This window comes from Vombatus ursinus, unplaced genomic scaffold (genome assembly GCF_900497805.2).
Source record: "Vombatus ursinus unplaced genomic scaffold, bare-nosed wombat genome assembly UNPS02014792.1, whole genome shotgun sequence".
Lineage (NCBI taxonomy): Eukaryota > Metazoa > Chordata > Mammalia > Diprotodontia > Vombatidae > Vombatus > Vombatus ursinus.
In genome coordinates this window covers 8,200,089-8,220,044 of record NW_020954570.1, presented here as the reverse complement: position 1 = coordinate 8,220,044, position 19,956 = coordinate 8,200,089, and the positions used below count along the sequence as shown (strand labels likewise).

Sequence of the window (19,956 nt, the reverse complement as noted above, 5' to 3'; positions counted from 1 at the left end):
AATTCAAGGTTTGGTAATCTTTTCAGTGGGGTTTTGTCATTCTTTGATATGACAGGATTTATCTGATACATGCAGCAAAAAACTACTCAGTTGCTTCTCTGGGACAGATACTACTATATACATGGAGTGAATTCAAAAGGTAGTTGTGCTATTAGTCTAGAAAGCTAGGAAGCAGTCTAATTTCTGATTTTTATAAATATGATCTTATTTCCCTAAAATGCAAACTTTTTAATATATGTATATATGACCCCTAATCGTATATGTGCATACTAACATATACTTATAATGCTCTTTAATAGTCAGAAAATTACAGAAATACAACCAAAAGTTTTTTCAAAAGAATAGTAATTAATTTGTGTTGTACACTGTATGCATATTTGATCAACAACCCAAAAGAAACCATATTAAAGCTTCATTGTGGATAGTTGAAATGAGTAATTGGTTTCTTAGAATTAGAAAATAAACAAAAAATAGTTTAAAAAAATATGGCATGGGATAAGAACATTCCCTAATTCCCTTAGTCAATGAACGATTGCAAATAAGGCAACTTGTTTCGGACACCTTTCTGCTAGCTATATTTATATGATAAATTTATATATCAATAAAGCATCATGTACTTTTGTAACTGAAACAACATTAAAAACTGCTAATACATAGGTAGATGAATACTTTGTCAAGTAATAATTCCCATTGTAAAGTGATTTAACATGTAACAAAATTGATCCTACTATTGGTCAAATTAGGCCCTTATATACCTTTCAAGCAAAGAGTCTCTCTTTGGGTATAGTTTACAAATTACATATTTTCAATCAAATTCTCCCCTGATGACTGAGGTATAACAAAATGGAAAATCATATCCTACTTCTAGAATAAAAGGAAGATTTACAAAAGCACAGAATAATTAATCCTACTTACGGATGAAGAGCCCAACATAGATTTGGGAGATCGAATCATTCCAGCAATGGAGTGACGAAGTGACTCGAATTTAGATAACTTCTCCTTCCTCTCCTAATTTGGAAGAAGAAAAAAAGTTGTCAGTACAGATAAATCTTCATAAGAATATTGTTATAAGATCCTTAAATTCTAAGTTAGGAAAAGAAAAGTCCATGATGATAGACATTAAATTCCCCAAATATTCAAAACCAAGATTTTTCCAAACTAATTTTCACTTTGGGGATTGAAATTATTAACTGAAGTAATTAATTTGAGGGCTAAGGGTTAGGGGAAGGGAGATCTTGTGGTTGTATGGAATACCCTTAGGATAATGGAAGCAATGAGTAGAAGTTACAAAGAAGCAAATTTAGGCTTGGTGCCTAAATGAAAAGACAGAAAGAAAAAGGAAAGGAAGACTAGTAATGGAACATAAAAGTAATAGGATTTGTCCCATGTTTAAATGTCCCTAGTCCAGCAGATCTTTACAAGGAGGACAAAAATAAAGTAAACCAATGATATTACATAAAACCAAACAGCTGCAAAGATGTTGGGCCCTCTTTTTCAATTCTTTATTCTGACAATATTTTAAGAGAAATGAAGAAACTACTTCAAAAGAAATGGAAAACTAAGGAGGTTATGTCTCATAAAAGGAATCTAAGAATACAGTGCTTTCTTTCTAACTTTTCAAGAATAATTTGTGTAATGTTAGTTCTAATTGTCTTTGTGAGTGTGACGGAATACTCTTGTGAATCTATCAGGACCCACAGCTCTGTTCTTTGGCAATTCCTATATAGCTGGCTGTACTTCTTTTTCTGAAAAAGGATTATAAAAAAGCACTATGTGATCTTCTGTTAATTTAGATGTTTTATAACTTGAAGACTTTCTGAAGGAGGGGTAGTAGGAGAATTTTGGTAATGTAAAAAAAACAATAAAGTTTTACTTTAAAAGAAAGAAATGAAGAATTTGTTCCCCTATTGCACAATCCCACATATCTTATTGTCCATTATTATGCTCTCTAGAAATCAAATCACCTGAGGTATTAGTGATACCCTAAATGGATAATGTGATCTTTCTGTTGTTGAGTGACTTTCAAAGTTTTCTATTTATTTAAATGTTAAGAATATTCCATAAGTAAGGAAAGGAAATAAATTAAACTGAAAACAGTAATCAAAATATTAAAAATAATCCAAGTTCAAAGACCCCAGGTTAAGAACCTCTGATTTAGAAAAAGTATGTTATTATAAACAGAGTAGTAGTGTTAGACCAAATTTCAAATCTCACCTCTTACTAGCTGGTAATGCTAAAAAAAGTTACTTAATGACTACGTGCCTCACTCAACTTCCAAGAGCTACCAAGGGTTGAAAGAGATGTGTTTACTTTGGTGGAAGGGGTTCTCAATGGAGAAAAAAAATCACATAACCTCTATTTGCATAAATTTCAGGATGCCAAAAAACATACATATTTTAAGATGATGCGATTGTTAAAGGCTGTTAAGGGGTCCCTTGAACTTGTCTTTTTGAGTCGCCAATTTTCCAGAAACACTGGACCCATAGCATGTGGGAGGCCCTGAATGTGTCGAGGACAAAAGTTCCCTACCACCACTTGGAGCTGACATAGTTTGCTGTTTGCACCCCATGCTGAATTCCTTGTGTGTCCTTGAGAAGCAAGACAGGCACCAGCCAGTCTGTGCCAGGCTGGAAAAATGCTTGTGCAGGTGGGGTCCTCAGATAAGAGAATCCTCCCATCTTCATTGTCATAGTCATAGTCTTTTCCCAAAGGAAAAGAATACAGCCTTTGCCACCACCTTTCTCCTCCCCTTCAGGAAGGTTTTTGTCCTTTCTCCTACCTTTGCTGCACCTTTCCCCTCCCATGCCACGCCCCTTCCTGTTTTTTCCTCCTTCTGTTGTATAGTCACAAATATGCAAACTTCTGTAAGGACTCTGAACTGTTTGGATTCCACATGCATGTTCATTTCTCCTGTGATAAACCTGGTTTTCACATAAGTCTCACAACATGATTGCCTGCTGACAAGATTTTAGCATTGGAACAGACTTTCAGAGATCATGTAGATCCAATTCCCTCATTTTACATGTGAAGAATATTTATAAATAAAATGTTTGTGTGTGTGTATGAGTGTGTATATGTGTATCTCAGAGCAAACTATCCAAGATGGTGAAGTAGAAGAAAACCTCAGATCATGTTGTAAATGGAAATCTTAATTTGCCTGGCAAATGACCAGGGCAACGATCCCAGAATCACTGTGAACCAGAACGGGGCTGACTGCAAGGGGAAGACTGAACAATTAGCCCTCAGGCACAGAGACCTCAGTGCTGTCACTAATCCAGGAGATCAGAATCTCAGAACCAGATCACTAGAGGAAAGAAAGAACATGCCACACTCCCTCTAATTCAGGGGAGTATATTTTTGAACTAGACTTCAGGGCCAGAACATTGCAATAGGGCTACAGCTGTAACCCACCAGGATACCAAATAAGACCAAAACGGGAAGGTGAAAGGGAAAGGTGGAAGCAGAAGGGAAGGAAATAAGCATTTAAATAGTGCCTACTATGTGCCTGGCACTATGCTAAGCACTTCATAATTATTATCTCATTTGATCCTTACAATCCTGCAAGGTAGGTATAGTTATTATCCTCATTTGACAGTGAGGAAACTGAGGCAGAAAGAGGTTAAGTGACTTGCCCATGATGATACTGCTAGTAGGTGTCTGAAGCCAGATTTGAACTCAGTTCTTCCTGACTCCAGACCCAGTACTCTATCCACTATACCACCTATCTTCTTTAATTATAATCAATTCTCATCATTCGAAATAGTTATGGTTCTATAAAGTCACCATGAATGCTGAATTTGTGAATACTTAACCATTGCTCCTAAGGGAAATAGGGGATTAGAGTCCTACAAGCCTCTGGTCACAACATTTTCATCAATCAATAACACAAAAATTTGTTTCATGTATGTTTCTGTTTAAAGAAACCTTTCTGTCAGTACTTAATATCTGTGGTTGTTGTTCTTGAAGCAACATGGAGAAATTCTCAATGCTGTAAGTAAGTTCACTTACCCTGGCAATATACTTTCCAGTGATGTACACATAGATGTTGAGGCTGACGCACACATTGCGAGAGCTAGCTCAGTGTTTGGGAAGCTCTGAAGGAAAGCGTGGGAGAGAAGAGGTATTAGGCTGCCTACCAAATTGAAGACCTACAGAGCCACTGGGCTGACCTCATTGTTGTATGCCTGTGAAACCTGGACAGTATGGCAGCAACATGCTAGGACTGCTTCCATCTGAATTGTCTTAGGAGGATTTTGAAGATCATCTGGCAAGATAAGGCACCAGATACTGAGGTCTTTTCTCAAGCTGAACTGCCAACAATTCAAACTCTATTGCAGACAGCACAATTCCATTCCGATGGGCCGGCCATGTTGTTTGAATGCAAAACATAAGTTTGCCTCAAAGACTATTTTATGGAGAACTCGCACAAGGTAACATCACATGGAAGTCAGAAGAAACAGTACAAGGACATTTTCAAGATCTCTCTGAAGAACTCTGGAATCAATTGTGAAACATGGGAGACACTGGCACAGGACCACCCAGCATGGTATGCCTGCACTGAAGAAAGCGCTGTGCTCTTTGAGCAAAGCAGAATTGCATTAGCTCAAAAGTAACATAGGATGCACAAATTGAGATATCTCCTCTCCAAATGTTCATATTTGTATCTGAGCTGTGGTCGAGTCTTCCAACCTCTTACTGGTCTGATCAGCCACTTGGACACACTGCACCTTGACCCTGATATAGTGATGTCATTTTGGTCCTATTCGAGCATGTAGGAAAACAACCAACTCCACTGTACTGTTATTGTACTACCTTAACTCTCTAATTCAGTAATACACAGTCCATAGTTAATATGAAAAAGTAGGTTTTTCACACTGGTGAAACTGGCTTGTTTTATAAGGACATTGGCAAATAAATCTATATAATGCAAATAGCCTCTAAAGCTTCTGGCTTCAAATCATTCCAAAATCACGACACCTTGCTATTGTGCACCAATGCCACTGGTCATGTGCTACTGTGTAACTCTCAGTTACTTAGTAGCTATGTTTTCGGTTCTTCCACAGCCTCCTGATCTGCAGAACCTGCCTCACTGTAAGTTTAACAGTTTTCATGCCACACAGCTTGTGAGCCAGCCAGTACTAGTCTCTGCTAGTTTGACATTGTCCTGACACTGGGTAATGGGACAGTAAATTTCTTTGGCTTTCAGCCTCACAACAATTCTGTCCACTCTGCTTTTTTAATAATAATCATCTCATGCATCTGACAATTTAGCCATTTTTCCATCTTTCCCATAGCTTCCTCATATACCATAGAAGTTACTTTAGCACTTTCCAAAGTGGCGTCATATACAGGTCAATGAATTTCTTCTTCCTTTTTCTGGACGTATCCCATTGTTGAGTCATTAACACCAAACTCATCACCAATAGCCCTATAACTCATGCCTGAACGAAACTTATCCAATACACATAATTTCTCCATAAGGCATATGATAGCCTTCATGCACTTAGAAACACTAGACAGCATTTCAGCACTATACTCAGGGCACATTTTAAACTGGGAAATTACAACAAAAAGCCCCAAAATACCAAATACTCGGAACTAAATAGACAGGAAAATGGACACTTGTTTGGAGTATGAGAGCTGAAACAATTAGGCAGAGCATCACTTTATCTGACCTCAAGAATTGTGCCTGTCTATGGATAACCGCAAAAGCACAGCAAGTACTAATTTTCAGGTTACAAATAAATTTTAGCAAGTTCACAAATATGGAATGTACAAATAATGAGAATCAACTATATTATGTAAGGTCCAAAGAATCCAGCTAGAAGTGTTCAGAACCTTGCCCAGCTGTATGATGGTACTAGCTTGAACTTGCTTGTGAGAGTCAATTGTTAAATTTTCAATGTGAGCATTTACACTTTGGAAATCTGTAAACTCTCCAAATCAGGTTATGATTTATTGTTTTATTCCTTGTCTAGACTTAACAAAGTGAAGTGGAAAATGGGAGATTAAATTAAGTGTGCCCTGAATTTTCAGAGAGCCCACTGTTTAACAATTACCAGCATACCCTGGCTTAGTCCTAACTCAGGAAGTAAGACTATTAGAATAGGTAAATTAAAAAAAAAAAGATAAAGAGCTATCATGATGCCAGGGATCCCCAAGAAAAACACAGTACTCAAAACCCAGAGAAAGCAGTAGCAAGACCCCAAATAATACTGGTTGAAGTCAACAAGACTACATTCTCTCCAAGAGTTCACACAGACTTATGCAGACAGTCTCAATTTGGAATGAAAAATGGTTGGAAAAATGAGCCAACAAAGAAAAGACATTAACAATAAGTACCAGGGACCCCCAAAACACAAACCCAGAAGGGAACTCCAAATCATTTACAAGCAAAGCATCAAAGAAAAACACAGCTTGGTCACAAAGTCAATTATAATTTCAGGAATAAATGAAGCAAATTTTGAAATGTTATAAATTATATAAAAGCTCTAGAGGAAACAGGTGGAAAAGAAATGAGAGTTCAAAAGGAATAACTTGGAAGAATTAACAGGTTAGAATAAGAGGTACAAAACCATACCAAAGTAACAGACCTTTTGTTCATTAAAATGGACCCCAAAAAAGAAAACAAAATTAAAATAAATTAAAATAAAGTCAAAAGAATGTGGGGGGGGGGACTGAAAAAGTAAATCAATTGAAGTGAGAAATAAGTCAAGGACAGAAAAAAAAATCTAATGCATATGTATAACCTATATCAAATTGCTTTCTAGCTATTTGAGGGGGAAGAGAAAATTTTGAAACTAAAACTTTTCAAAAAATGGATGCTAAAAATTTGTCTTTGCATGTAATTGAAAAAATAAAATACTACTAAATTTTTAAAAATATAACCTCAAAAAAAAAGAAAAAGGAAAAAAAATCTAAGAATTGTTAGATTACATGAATGCTGCAAACAAACCAAAAGAGCCTAGATACCATATTTCAAGAAATCAAGAATGAAAACTGTTCCAGACCTATTAGGACCAGAGGAAAAAGTGAAAATAGGAAAAATTCACTGGTCACTTCCTGAAAAGAAAAAAAAAATATGAAAACTCTTAGGAACATGATAGTTATAATTCACAGCTTCCAGTTTAAAAAAAAAAAAAACCTGCAAGCATCCAGAATTCAACTACCAAGGAGATATAGTCAGAATCACAAAAATATTTAAGAACTTGAAATTGATATTCCAAAAGGCAAAAATACAGGCTTGCAACCAAGAATAATTTACTCAGTACAAGCGAATATAATCCTACAATAGGAAAAGTAGACTTGTAATGAAATAGAGGTCTTCTAAGCATTCCTGATAAAAAGAGACGAGGCTAAGTAGAAATTTTGAAATGCAAACATAGGAGGAAAGAGAAACATAAAGGTAAATGAGACAAATGGGAAAGGACTATATAAGGATGAAGCTATTACATTCTATTAGGAGGAAAAGGAACAAGTGTACAAGTGTCCTCTCAAAATTTTAATGCTATTAAGGGTCTGTTAGAGGATTAAATAAGACAGATGACTTGGGAGTGATTTTATTATGTTTTCCTGAATATCTACTAGTGCTATGTTAGCTAAGGTCCAAGTGTGACAGTTCCACTGTCTCTGATGGGGAAAAGTGCTTGTTACACGAACTTCTTACAAATCTTTACACTTTTTTTTCTGTTTGTAGTCCTTTTTCCATTGTCACCACTAAATGCCCTCAGGCTGAATGCTGGAAATCTAGCCAAGTTTTCTTTAAACTGGTTTTATGCTCCACTTTTTTGTACAGATATATCAGACTGACATTGTTCATAGTTATTTATCATCCTTCCCATGTAATTGAATTATAAAGCCACGTAATTCAACAATGCTAGTTTAGACCCTGTTTACATGCTACTACATTATCTATTCTGTAAAACTGTGAGGAACTCTACAATGATTAGTTGTGTCCTGTGGCCCATTATATTCATGTTTTATAACATGTATTGTAGGTTTCTAATTTCTACATATCTGTATAAATTTTATTATTTTTTTAAATTTAGTCTGCATAAGCAATACAGCATTAATATGGAAGATACTTAATACATAAGGGAAATTTTATAATGTTTCATCTTTGAGATTTAAACTAAAAACAGTCATGATACAAAATTAAATGTAAAGTTTTCTTTATAAACGCTAATAATGCTTCACATCAATGATGCAAATCTTCAAATCTGCAATGTTACCAATAAAACGAAAAGTCCAAGGGCATGGAATAATAAATTGCCTCTAACTGAAATCTCTCCCACTCCAGAATATCCTAAGTACTGTTGCCAAAGTGATTTTCTGTAAGCCAAGACCTCACCGTGTCATTAACCTACTCAAACAACTCCATTGGCTTCCTATCGCCTCCAGGATCAAAAATAAACATTTGTTTACCTTTTAAAGCCCTTCATAACCCGGACTCAACCTACTTTTCCAGTCTCAGACATTATTCTACCTCCTGCAATCCAGTCAAACTTACTTACTCTCTAACAACACTCAAACATGACAATCCTCCTACATCTGTGACTTTCCAATGACTGTTACTAATGAATATATACATTCCTTATTGACATTCATATCACTGGATCTCCCTTTTAAAGATGCACCTTCTATATGGAGCCTTTCTTGATTCACCCTAACTCTAGTGCTCTCTCACTTTCAAACTACATGGTATTTCATTATTTACTATTTATTTGTATTTATTCTTTCTATATTTCTATTTATGTCTCCCTCATTACACTGGAAGCTCCTTGCCAGTAATGATTATTTTATTCAATATGTTTGTATTACCTAACACAGTGTCTGCTTTGACTAATGGACAGATTTAGATGATAAAGAATCTTAAAGGTCTTATAGGCCAACTTGATCATTTTACATATGAGAAGAATGGAGGTACAGAGATGTTAAGTGATGTTCAAGATTATATAGACATTCACATCGTAGCACCGGAATTCCAGTCCAACCTCTGACTCAAAATTCAATGCAGTGAAGAAGTCAACTAAAGCATTTTCTACTCATATGTGAAAAATCAGTTGCTAAAATCTGATTAGCATTTTGAAAATGGAAAATATTTTCATGCAAGGTATTTATATAATTATTACATCTCACTTTTAAAACACAAGGATTTTTTTTTTTCCCTCTTCTGGCATTTAGCGCCACATACCAGTAAGTTTCTTCAACAATTTTCAGATTACAATAACACAACATAGGATACTACGAGGAACTAGTAAAGTCCTAAAATATGTTAAGGTAGAATATGGCCACAATCATGAGAGTGCTGAAAGTCTCCAAAGTTAAAATTCTCCTTTTATATATATATATTAAAATATAGAATATATTGCTAAATTCATGAAGCAAATGATATAATCCCTGTATATATAATGCCCTGCAATATTTTTTTCTTCAAATGTGTATAAGCGTTTTTTAAAATTTGAAGAGCTGTTAAAAGAATTTACTTTGAAAAATCCCCTCTCCCTCAAAAACACGACTATAATATGACTTATACATAAGCCATATATCACTTATTCTTTAAACATTTTAAATCAATGCAAAGTTTATAAATTATGTGCATAATACCAACAAAGGAATTATGGTTCTCTCAAAAAGCAGGGTTAGAGCAACAAAATAGAAAATATATGTCTCACAATCCACTCACAATGCCAATAAAACTGACAATCTAAATGAAAAGGATGAATATTTACAGAAAGATAAAATGTCCATATTAACAGAACAGGAGATAGAGGACTTAAATAACCCAATTTAGAAAAAGAAATTGGACAAGCCATAAATGAATTCACAAAGAAAAAATACCCCAGGGACTATCTGTATTAACAGATGAATTCTACCAAGCACTATTAGTTCAAACATTACATAAAGTTTTTTAAAAATAGAAACAAAAGGAGTTCTACCAAATTCCTTCTATGATACAAATAAGACATCTACAATTAACCAAGGAGAGTAAAAATGTGAAAGGAAAATTGTAGGCCAGCATCCCTAATGAATATTGATCCAAAAATTTCAAATAAAACATGGCAGGAAACTACAGCAACATATCACAAGGATGATACACTATGACCACATTGCATTTATATAGGAATGCACAGCTTGTTCAATATTAAGATAACTATAACTATTACTGGCTATATTAATAAAAATAACAACAAAAATAATAATATGTCAATAAATACAGGAAAAGCTTTTGACAAATACAATAATCATTCCTGTTAAGAGAAAGAAAGAGAGGAAGAGAGAGAGAAAACATAGAGATAAATGAATCTTTCCTTAATATAAGTAATATCTACCAAAAACCAAAAGCCAGTAACTAGAGCTTTTCCAATAGTTAAAGGGTAAAGTAAAGATTTCTATCATCGCCATTATTATTCAATATAGTACTAGGAAAGGGATGACAAGATGGCAGAGTAGTAAGAAAGCAGTGTAACAAGGAGTTTTACCCACCACTCCTCCAAACAGATCTACAAAGTATACCAGACTGAATCCTACTAGGGAAATATAAGAAAAAGTCACAGAGGGTCATTTTTCCATCCAAGTTTGGCATAGGGAGACAGAAAAGCTGGCACACAATACAGATGATATCTAGTGCACAGCACTCTCAGCAAAGAACACCCTAGTACCCAGGGAAAGGCTGTGAATTAGGGGAAGAAGGGGTCCCAGACCTACACCAGGACACTCCTAGACCCATACTACCCCATATTACAGCAAGGACACATGAGTGCTAGCAGCTTTTACGATGACAATTTTGATACCCCTACTCAAATTCATCAACATTTATTCAGTTTATTGTTATCTGATGGGTATTAGTGATTGTATTAGTGAATTAAGCAGAATAGAATTAAGTTTGAGGTAATTATGTTACTTGACGCTATTAGGATAAGAGTTATGAATGATTGATTAATCTACCATGTAGTGATGATTATATTAATTGTATTTCACTTATCAGCTGGATTCATACTCTTAGAAATGTAGTAAGAATGTAAATGTGCACTATCCCTCCACTCCCACTCTGTAATGGGCTGTAATAAGGTCCATTTGCTGGTGTAATACCCCTTCACTCCTATGAATCGTCACCGTCCACTCCCTGGTGACCTTTGCTTCAAACCCACAACTTCCTTGAACTCTAGGATACTGTTGGTCAAACATTAGGTTTTTATTTCTTGTGGAAGGCCTTGAGATGTTGAAAGGGTCTTATGACCTTTGGAAAGCCCCCAGAGTTGATGCCCTGTGGAATGTCTGTTGACAAAGTGGTTATGATTGATGGACATTTCTCTTAGCCAATCATAAGACTTCCCCCTTTTGGAATTGGCCAAACAATGTACTGCAGCACCTCATTCTATTTTTAGCGATCTCTCAAATTGTAGAAATCCCTCAAAATGAAGCATAGGGGTTCATAACTGCAGAGGAGAGTCTACAATCCAATTTCTTAAGGACTACTAGATTCCCTAATAAACTGAATCTGCTCATACTGCTTCAGTGCCCTTTTGTTGCAGATTGGAATTATGGGGCCATACTGTGTTGCTCACTACCCAGTCTGACACATACCCATGAAGGAATGATGAGGGGATATGTGCCTGCTTCCTCTTCCCTCAGTAGTCTCAGGACTTAGTGGTAAACCATGAAAGGAACAAGTTCAAAAGCAAGCAGCAGCTGTGTGCCTCAGACCCCAGGAGCAGAGCAGAGTATCACTTCTAGACTCTAGCCCTGTCATAATCCTACAAAGGAATAACCAGGACAGGAACCCTAGACCTAAAGGAGCTTGCACTCTGAATAGCAGAGCTAGCTAACAGTGAGAGTCCAGCTGCAATCCATCGTTCCTCAGATCCAAACTAAGGTCAAGGTCAGAGTTCAGAAAAGGGGAATGGGGAGGTGTGTGTCCCAGCAGGAACTAGACTTCACTGTGGATTAGACCACTTTGGTAGCTGAGGATCTGGATTCAATACACCAAGAAGCAGCAAAAGATCAGTTCAGACCTTCCCTACAGCTTGACTGTACAAGTCTGTAACAAGGGTTCTCTTTTTCCTTCATTCTCAAAGGAGAGGGAAGAGAGGAGGGAAGTAAGTATTGGGATGGACAGAGAAGAGAAGGATTTTTGCTAACTGAAAAAACAAAACAAAAAATATCGTGCTAGAATGTTAGGCATAGCAATAAGACAAAAAAAAAGATTCTGAGAGAATAAGCATGAACAATGAGGAAAGAAAGGATCTTTTTTTTGCAGGTGATATGATAGTTTACTTAAAGAACTTTAGAGAGTGAACTAAAAAACTAAGTGAAAAAATTAAGAACTTCAGCAAAGTTGCAGGACATAAAATAAACCCGCACAAATCATCATCATTTATGTATACCAACAAAATCTAGCAGGAAAAGATAGAAAGTCCCTTTAAAGTAACTACAGGTTGTATAAAACACTTGGAAGTCTATCTGCCAAGAAACACATAGAAAATGTAGGAAAACAATCAGGAAACACTCTTCATACAAATAAAGACAGATCTAAATAACTGAAGAAATATTAATTATGAGTAGGCCAAGGTATTATAATGAAAGGTTTAATACCAATCCTAAATTAGTTTATTTATTGAGTGCCATACCAATCAAACTACCAAAGGATTAGTTTCTAGAACCAGGAAAAATTATAATAAAAATCATCTAGAGGAACAAATGATCAAGAATAAAGAATAAATGAAAAAAATGGGAAGGAAAGGGGCCTTACAATACCTGATCTAAAACTAAACTAAAAAGCTACATCTATACAATTTGGTACTGTGAAGAAACTGAGAGGCTGACCAATGGAACAAATCAGGAACATAATACACAGAAAGAAATGAGCACAGTAGTCTAGTGTTCGATAAATCCAAAGGTCTCAGCTATCAGGGCAAGAACTCACTATTCAACAAAAACTGTTGGGAAATTTGAGAAGCAGTCTGCCAAAAACTAGGTATAGATCAACATCTTATATCATATACCAAGACAACCTCCAAATGGGTATATGACTTCAACATAAAGAGTGATATTACAAAAAGATTAGAGGAACAAGGAAGAAATTACCTGTCAAATCTATGGATAAAGGAAGAGTTCATGACCAAACAAGGGACAGATCAGAAAATGTAAAATGTACAATTTTTATTATGTAAAATGAAAAAGATTTTGCACAAAAATAATTCAGCTAAAATTAGAAAAGAAGCAGGCAAATGGAGAAAAAATATTTGTGCCAAGTTCCTCAGATAAAGGTTTCAAATAACAACAATCTTGTAAATACAATCCACTTTGAAAGTCTTAAGAACTCTGATCAACACAAACAATCAGCCTTAATTCCAAAGGACCCATAATGAAAGTCTACTTACCTCCTAATAAAGGTGTGATGGATTCAGAGTGCAGTTTGAACTGTTTTGGTTGGGGGTTTTTTGGGGGTTTTTTTGGACAGGGCCAATGGGCTAATATGTTTTGCTTTACTATTCATGTTTAAAACTTATAATTTTGGTATTCATAAGAGAAAACATCGCTGTAAAACAATGCAAATATATGTAAACCAATTGCTTAAACACACTGCCAATTAAAGTTATTCGTATATTAAATATCTCATAGTCCACAGAAAAAGTGAAGGACATCAAGGCAGGAAAAATGTAAGTATAAAATATGCATTGAGAAGTAGTGTGGCTTACTGGATGGATAAAGAGCCAGCTTCAGAACCAGAAAGATCTACATTCAGTTCCTGCCTCCTACATATTATATAGTTGTGTGACTCCAGGCAAATTTCTCCATATTTCAAGGCTCTAGGCAAACTTCTAAGAAAGTAAGTTGCAGAGAAGACAACAACCTGCACTGGTAGGGTGGAACTTTCTCATCTGGGAGTTCCATACACCAATAAAAACATAGTTCCAGAATTCAGTTTTACATCAAGCTTTATTTCACAAAACTCCTACATTCTGGAACATTAATCAATATATTGACCACCCTCCCACCCCACCCCAACCCCTGGCAGCTTTAGCAATCACCTCCTCTGGTTATTACCAGTGCAGATCACTGCTCACTTACCATAGATGTAACTGATCTAGCGTCTTCTTCATAATTGAAGACGGGAGGTGGCTCTTTTCCCTCATTCTCTTGTACTTTTTGTTCTAGGAGTTCTTTCTGGGCTGTGAACTTGGACTCAGCACATCTTAACTGCTGGACTGATTGCTTTATCTCTTCTAATGCCTGTTTTTGGCTCAGCAGAAGCACAATACTAAAAGAGAGCAAATGAAATAGAAATGATTTCAAAACAACTATGCTGAAGATTATAGCCATGCCACAGAAGAAATATAAGAAAATCTTCATAAATCATAGAGCTTTAAAAAGCAATCAGTAGGGATGTATTAAGCACCTATGCACCAGACTCTGGCAATGCAAACACAAAGATTTAAAACAATCCTTACTTACAAGGAGCATATATTCTAAGGAAAGAGATTAAAGTCACACACACACACAAACATGTATAAAGATACATAGAATAAATGTAAAGAGAATCAATGCAAAGTAGTTAGATACTATGTAAGGTAGTTTGAGAGAAAAAGCTTCAGATACAAGGTGGTGCCCAAGCTGTGTCCTGAAGGAGGAGAGTCACACGGAAGAGGATGGGCATTCTTTCTGGGATGGAGGTTAACAAAGTATAAAGACACAGTGAGAGGAGATAGACAGTCTCCTCTGAGAAACTGAGAGGTGGTCAGTTTGGTTGAATCACAGAGTAAGGAAGGAAGAGTAATGTACATTGAAAATGAAGGACAGGCTGGAGCCAGGTAGTGAAGTGCTTTAAAAGCTTTAAAAGTGCTTTAGAAGCAGGGTTTATATTCAACCCTAGAAACAACAGGAAGCCACTGATGTTTACAGAGGAGAGAAGTGAAAAATCACTTTGAGGGAGGCAGACAAATTAGGAGGCCATTGCAATAATCTAAGCAAAAGGAGATTACGGTCTAAACCAAGGTTGTAGTTGTATGAGTGGAGAGAAAAGGTTGGATTCAAGTTATGGTGAAGAGGCAGAAATTTGGCAAATGATTAAATATGTGGGGTAAGGGAAAATGAAGCATCCAGAATAATTCAGGTTATAAACACAGGAAATGGGGGAAATGGTAGGAAGTTGGGAAAGGAGGTAAATTTGAGAAGAAAGATTTTCTTTAGGACATTTTGAGGTTGAGATGTCTCTTAGATATTCAGTTTAAAATATCCAACAGGCAATTGGTGTGGCAAGACTGAAGTTCAATAGATATACTGGGGCTGGATATAGATATCTGAAAGTAATATGCATAAACATAATAATTAAACCGAAGGGAGATGATTAAATCAAAAATGAGATTAGCTGTGATGCAAATTATGTTCCTTTAAATATCTAAACTAGAAGAGGAAGGAGTTTTGAAATCAGCTGAGGTTTAATTAAAATCTAAAGCTCCTATACATATACTCATCTCATAAATTCTGACCACCTCTCCCTGCTAACTAGCTATCATACTATATCTTTTCTCCTTGAAAAGTTCATCTACAATCAGTGCCCCCACTTCCCCTCCTCTCACTGTCTTAACTCCATGTAGTCTGGCTTCTGACATCATCATCCAAATGATCCCCTCTCCAAAATTACCTATGATCTCTTAACTGCCAAATCTAATAGCCTTTTCTCATTCTTCATCCTTCTTGACCTGTTTGCAGGCTTTGATATTGTTGATCACCTTCTTTTCTAAGATACTCTCTCCTCTCTAGGTTTTTGTGACATTGCTCTCTCCTGATTCTCCTTCTACCTGTCTGATCACTCTTCTTTTTCTCACTTTTAGGACTGAAAACATCCTCAAGTCTTGGTCGGCTCAAGGTACAAAAGATTACAGATGTTGACATTTCCTGGTTGTCTGAGTACAAAGAAGCCATAAGGAACTCCAGGGTCATGCCAACGCTTGGGTGGTAGGTTGGTAACATGGGTAAAGAAGCTTCATTCCCCTGAATAAAATGAAAGTATCCTCAATGCCTATCTTTTCTGAATATCCTTCTCCTGCTATGACTAAGTAAAAGTCTTTTTGTTAACTGCTGAATAACTTAAAAGTGTCTCAAGGTGTTCTATCAAACCAAAACTAACAAGGGATGGCTCTGAGTCAGTATGTGTCTATGAAGTAGCCTCTGTTTGTAAAGTAAATTCCAGGAATGCAGAGATTATTTCACTTTTGCCTTTGAATCTCTGGTACTTAGCTCAGTGCTTAATGAATTTAAATGATTAATTGATCCTCCTTTACCCTGGATTCTATCTTCTAAATTCTACCTTTAAAAATGTTAAGTTGGATGGTGGATATTCACATCATTCTCTTCAGTCACTAAGGTGGCATGGTGGATAGAGTACTACATATGAAGTAGTTGAAGCTGAGTGTGAATCCTTCCCCAGAGACCTAGGAGCTGTGTGATCCTAAACAACTCACTTAACCTTTCTTAGATTTAGTTTCCTCATCTGTAAAATGATAAAATAATAACTCCTACTTCACAGGGTTTTATGAGGTTCAAATAATGTGATACATTTAAAAGAGCAATGTAAAACATAAAAAGTGAAATATAAACATGAACTATTATTCTTAAGACAAACACCATTTTTCTTCCTCATTGGAATGCTTTGCAGATCAAAGCATACTTTTTTAAAAATTTTCTTTAATTTCCTTGGGGTTGGTTTTTTTTGGTCTGTGTTTTCTTTTGCAACATGGCTAATATGGAAATATGTTTTACATGACTAAATATGTATAATCTATATCAAATTGCTTGCCTTCCTAAGGAGATGTGAGAGAAGGGAGGGAAGGAGGGAGAGAATTTGGAACCCAAAATTTTTAACAATGGCTAAAAATTGTTCTTACATGTAACTAGAAAAAATATTTTTAAAAAAATTTTAAAGAATCAAGAAAGCCAAGGAACCCAGGAGTCTAAACAGAAAGTCAAATGGAGAAGATAAAGGCCAAGATATGCTATGATAGTTCAAGAAGCTCATAACAGGTAAACCTTGCTACCTTATAGTTAGCTATTTTTATCCCTGTCCTAATCTGCCTGGTGAGGGAAGGTGGAGGATATGATAAGAAGATATCAGGATGTAGTGGGAAAAGCATGGAATTTGGAGCCAGAAGATCTCACCTGGTTACGCTACAAACTACCTGTGTAAACCTGGGTAAGTCACTTAACATCCACAGCTTCAGTGTCCTTCTCCATAAAATAAGGGAGATAGACCAGACAATCTTAAGATCACTTCAAGATCAAATCCTATGATCCTATTGCAGTAGACAATCCCTCAACAGGAAAGACCTAGAAGTATTCCAGTGACAATGAGTCAATTGGCCTGGTAGAAAGTGTAAAGGCAGAAAAGCAGATGCAACATTTATCAGTCACTTCCTGAAAGAGAACAACAATTTTTGGTTGAAATGATGGCCAGGACTGGTCATAAAACAGGTAGATTATGTTCAAAATGTGCTGTTTAGGCAATCAAGGAAGGGCAGAAAGCATTTTAGAAAGATTTCTTTAAAAAATAACTTACATAAAAATAATCTGATGACTAAAACAGTCTCATTTATCTAGAACAGCAGTTCTGAAACTTTCTGATCTCAGGACCCCTTTATATTCTTAAAAATCATTGAAAAGACTCCTCCCTCCCTGCAAAGAGCATTTGTTTATGTGGGTTTTATCTATTGATCTTAACTGTATTAGAAATTAAGACCTCTTAGTATTATTATCTTAGGTTATGAAGAGTCAGACAGATTGAAACACTGAACAACAAGCATTATTATGAAAATTTTTAACATCATGGACCTTCTGAAAGGGTCCTGGCATCCCAGGGATCCCTGGACCATACTCTGAAAGCCACTGATGTAAAAGACTAGCTTTTGTAGAAGCCCTCAATCTCCAATAGATGACAAATAAATGCTGTTGTACTGTTAAAATAATTACACTTCTTTCTTTAAGTTGTTTGTCTACTTACTCAGACTTCTTTTCACAGGTCTTAGAAGATTCTTCAATACTCTTTTCTAGTTCCAAGACAACTTCCTCCTTGTTTAAAAGCATCTGCTGTGTTTGGATCAATTCTTCTTCGACAGTTTTCAACCTAGAATGAATATATGCTATCCAATCAATTAATGCATGGACTTTATACATGAGGTACAGGGATAAACAATATGTAGATAGATATTCTCAAATATTTGAATGTGTTGTGGGCAATTTCTATTTCTTAGTCTCTGAATATACTCGATTTTCCTTTTCTACATAGATTTTATAGACACTTAGACATAAGATAAATATTATAAGAAAAATCTATGCTAGCAAAAAATAATTTCTATTAATTAAAAAATTTATATTACCAAATTTGAAAACACTACCATTGGTAGGGATGAAATTTTTGTTTTGAATCTTCTGTAGCATAGTACTAAAGAACATTAATTTTTATGCACTTTGCAGGCCTGGCAGATGAGTGAAGTCTGGGAAAGGGGCATAGGCTATATAACAGTGCCCAGGGTAAGTGAAGGAACACCGAACTAGTCCCTGCTCAAAATCTCTTTACATATTCCACCAACAGGAGATTAATTGTGATTAATAAGCTCCTCCAGTTTGAATACTCCAAGAGCAGCACAGGGAAGGGGGGAAAAGAAGAAGAAAAAGAAATGAGTTAGCTGCCTGTCATGGGGAAAAAATAGTTAAAATCTATTTTCAGTGCCTCCTTCAATTCATCTTCATTCGGAGAATTCTGGTTTATTTGCTCTAGGGAACCTCTACAACTCCCCAAAATGTGATGGGCCTTTAGTATAATTACTGAACACAGTAATCTACATTCCTGGAGATGTTCAATAAATGTTGACAAACCACTGAGAAGAAATGTTTACCCAAATTTATTGGTCAGTATCATACACTGAGAATTTATAAAATCTGTATATCTACAAAGGTCTTCATATTTTTACCACTGTTTATTCCCTACAACAATACTATAAAGAAATATCACTTAGGTACAATTTTAACTTGTTACAGTAATTTTACAGTCAACACTTAAGATGTTTAATCGTTTCCTTTTGCTTCGAGGATAAAATACAAACTCTTCTGTTTGGAATTTAAAGCCCTTCACAATCTAGCTCCAACCTGTCTTTCTGTACTGCTTACACATTAAAGCCCCTGAAGTATACTCTGATTCAGGCAAACTGCTTACTTGTTAGTCCCCACTGTGGTGACCATACTCTCCACCAAGGCTGGAATTTTCTCCTTCCTCATCTATCCCCCCTCCCCCTGAACCCTGGTCCTTTCAAGGGTCAAATCAACTGCTACTTCCTACAAGTGAGCTTACTTGATTCTCCCAATTATTAATGCTACCCTCAATCGGCAGTACTGTCCACAACAAAAATTATTTTCCATTTATTTTATAATTACTTATCTGTGGACTCTGTTAGGAAAGGCAGATTCAGGGCTCTGAAAGAAAGCCAGCAGAAGAAGTTACAACACAGACCCAAAGGGAACATCATAAACATTACAAAGGGAGCAAAGGACTTCAAACAACCAAAAGCTGCAACACCATGAACTGCAAAAGGTCAGAATGTCTTAAGTTTTTAATCAGGATGGGCAATAGCGTCCCCAGAGCAGTAGTGACTAATGTCAGAGTTGAGACACATCAAGGTCAAATGAGACACATGTAGTAAAGGCAGCTTCAGGCCTCTATCAGGTCTCAGAACCCGACAAAGACCTACATCAAAAGAGAGAACTCCATGAAGGGAGAAATGGATTTCCAGTAACTAAGAGATTTCTGTTTGGTCTCAGCTCTACCACCAAGATGTAGCTCCCAAGATAAACTGATCACTAGTTGCTATTTAACCCAGTCTTGGATATATGCAGCCCCTAGCCTCTTCTCCCCTTTGATTGCAGAGCCAGAGGAGGTGAGCACTAAACTCCACCCAAAGCTTT

The 19,956-nt window shown here is 36.1% G+C and overlaps 1 protein-coding gene across 5 annotated transcripts in view; it reads right to left on the bottom strand.

Annotated features, from left to right (window-relative positions):
* FER (FER tyrosine kinase) overlaps positions 1-19,956 on the bottom strand; it is a 260,682-nt gene that overhangs the window by 164,145 nt on the left and 76,581 nt on the right. For all 5 annotated transcript variants that reach the window (XM_027869209.1, XM_027869208.1, XM_027869210.1 and 2 more), the window contains 3 exons: positions 17,999-18,121; positions 14,074-14,263; positions 916-1,008 (listed from right to left, as the gene is read on the bottom strand). In XM_027869209.1, coding sequence (XP_027725010.1) covers positions 916-1,008; positions 14,074-14,263; positions 17,999-18,121 — 406 coding nt within the window. The remainder of the gene's footprint in view (positions 1-915; positions 1,009-14,073; positions 14,264-17,998; positions 18,122-19,956) is intronic.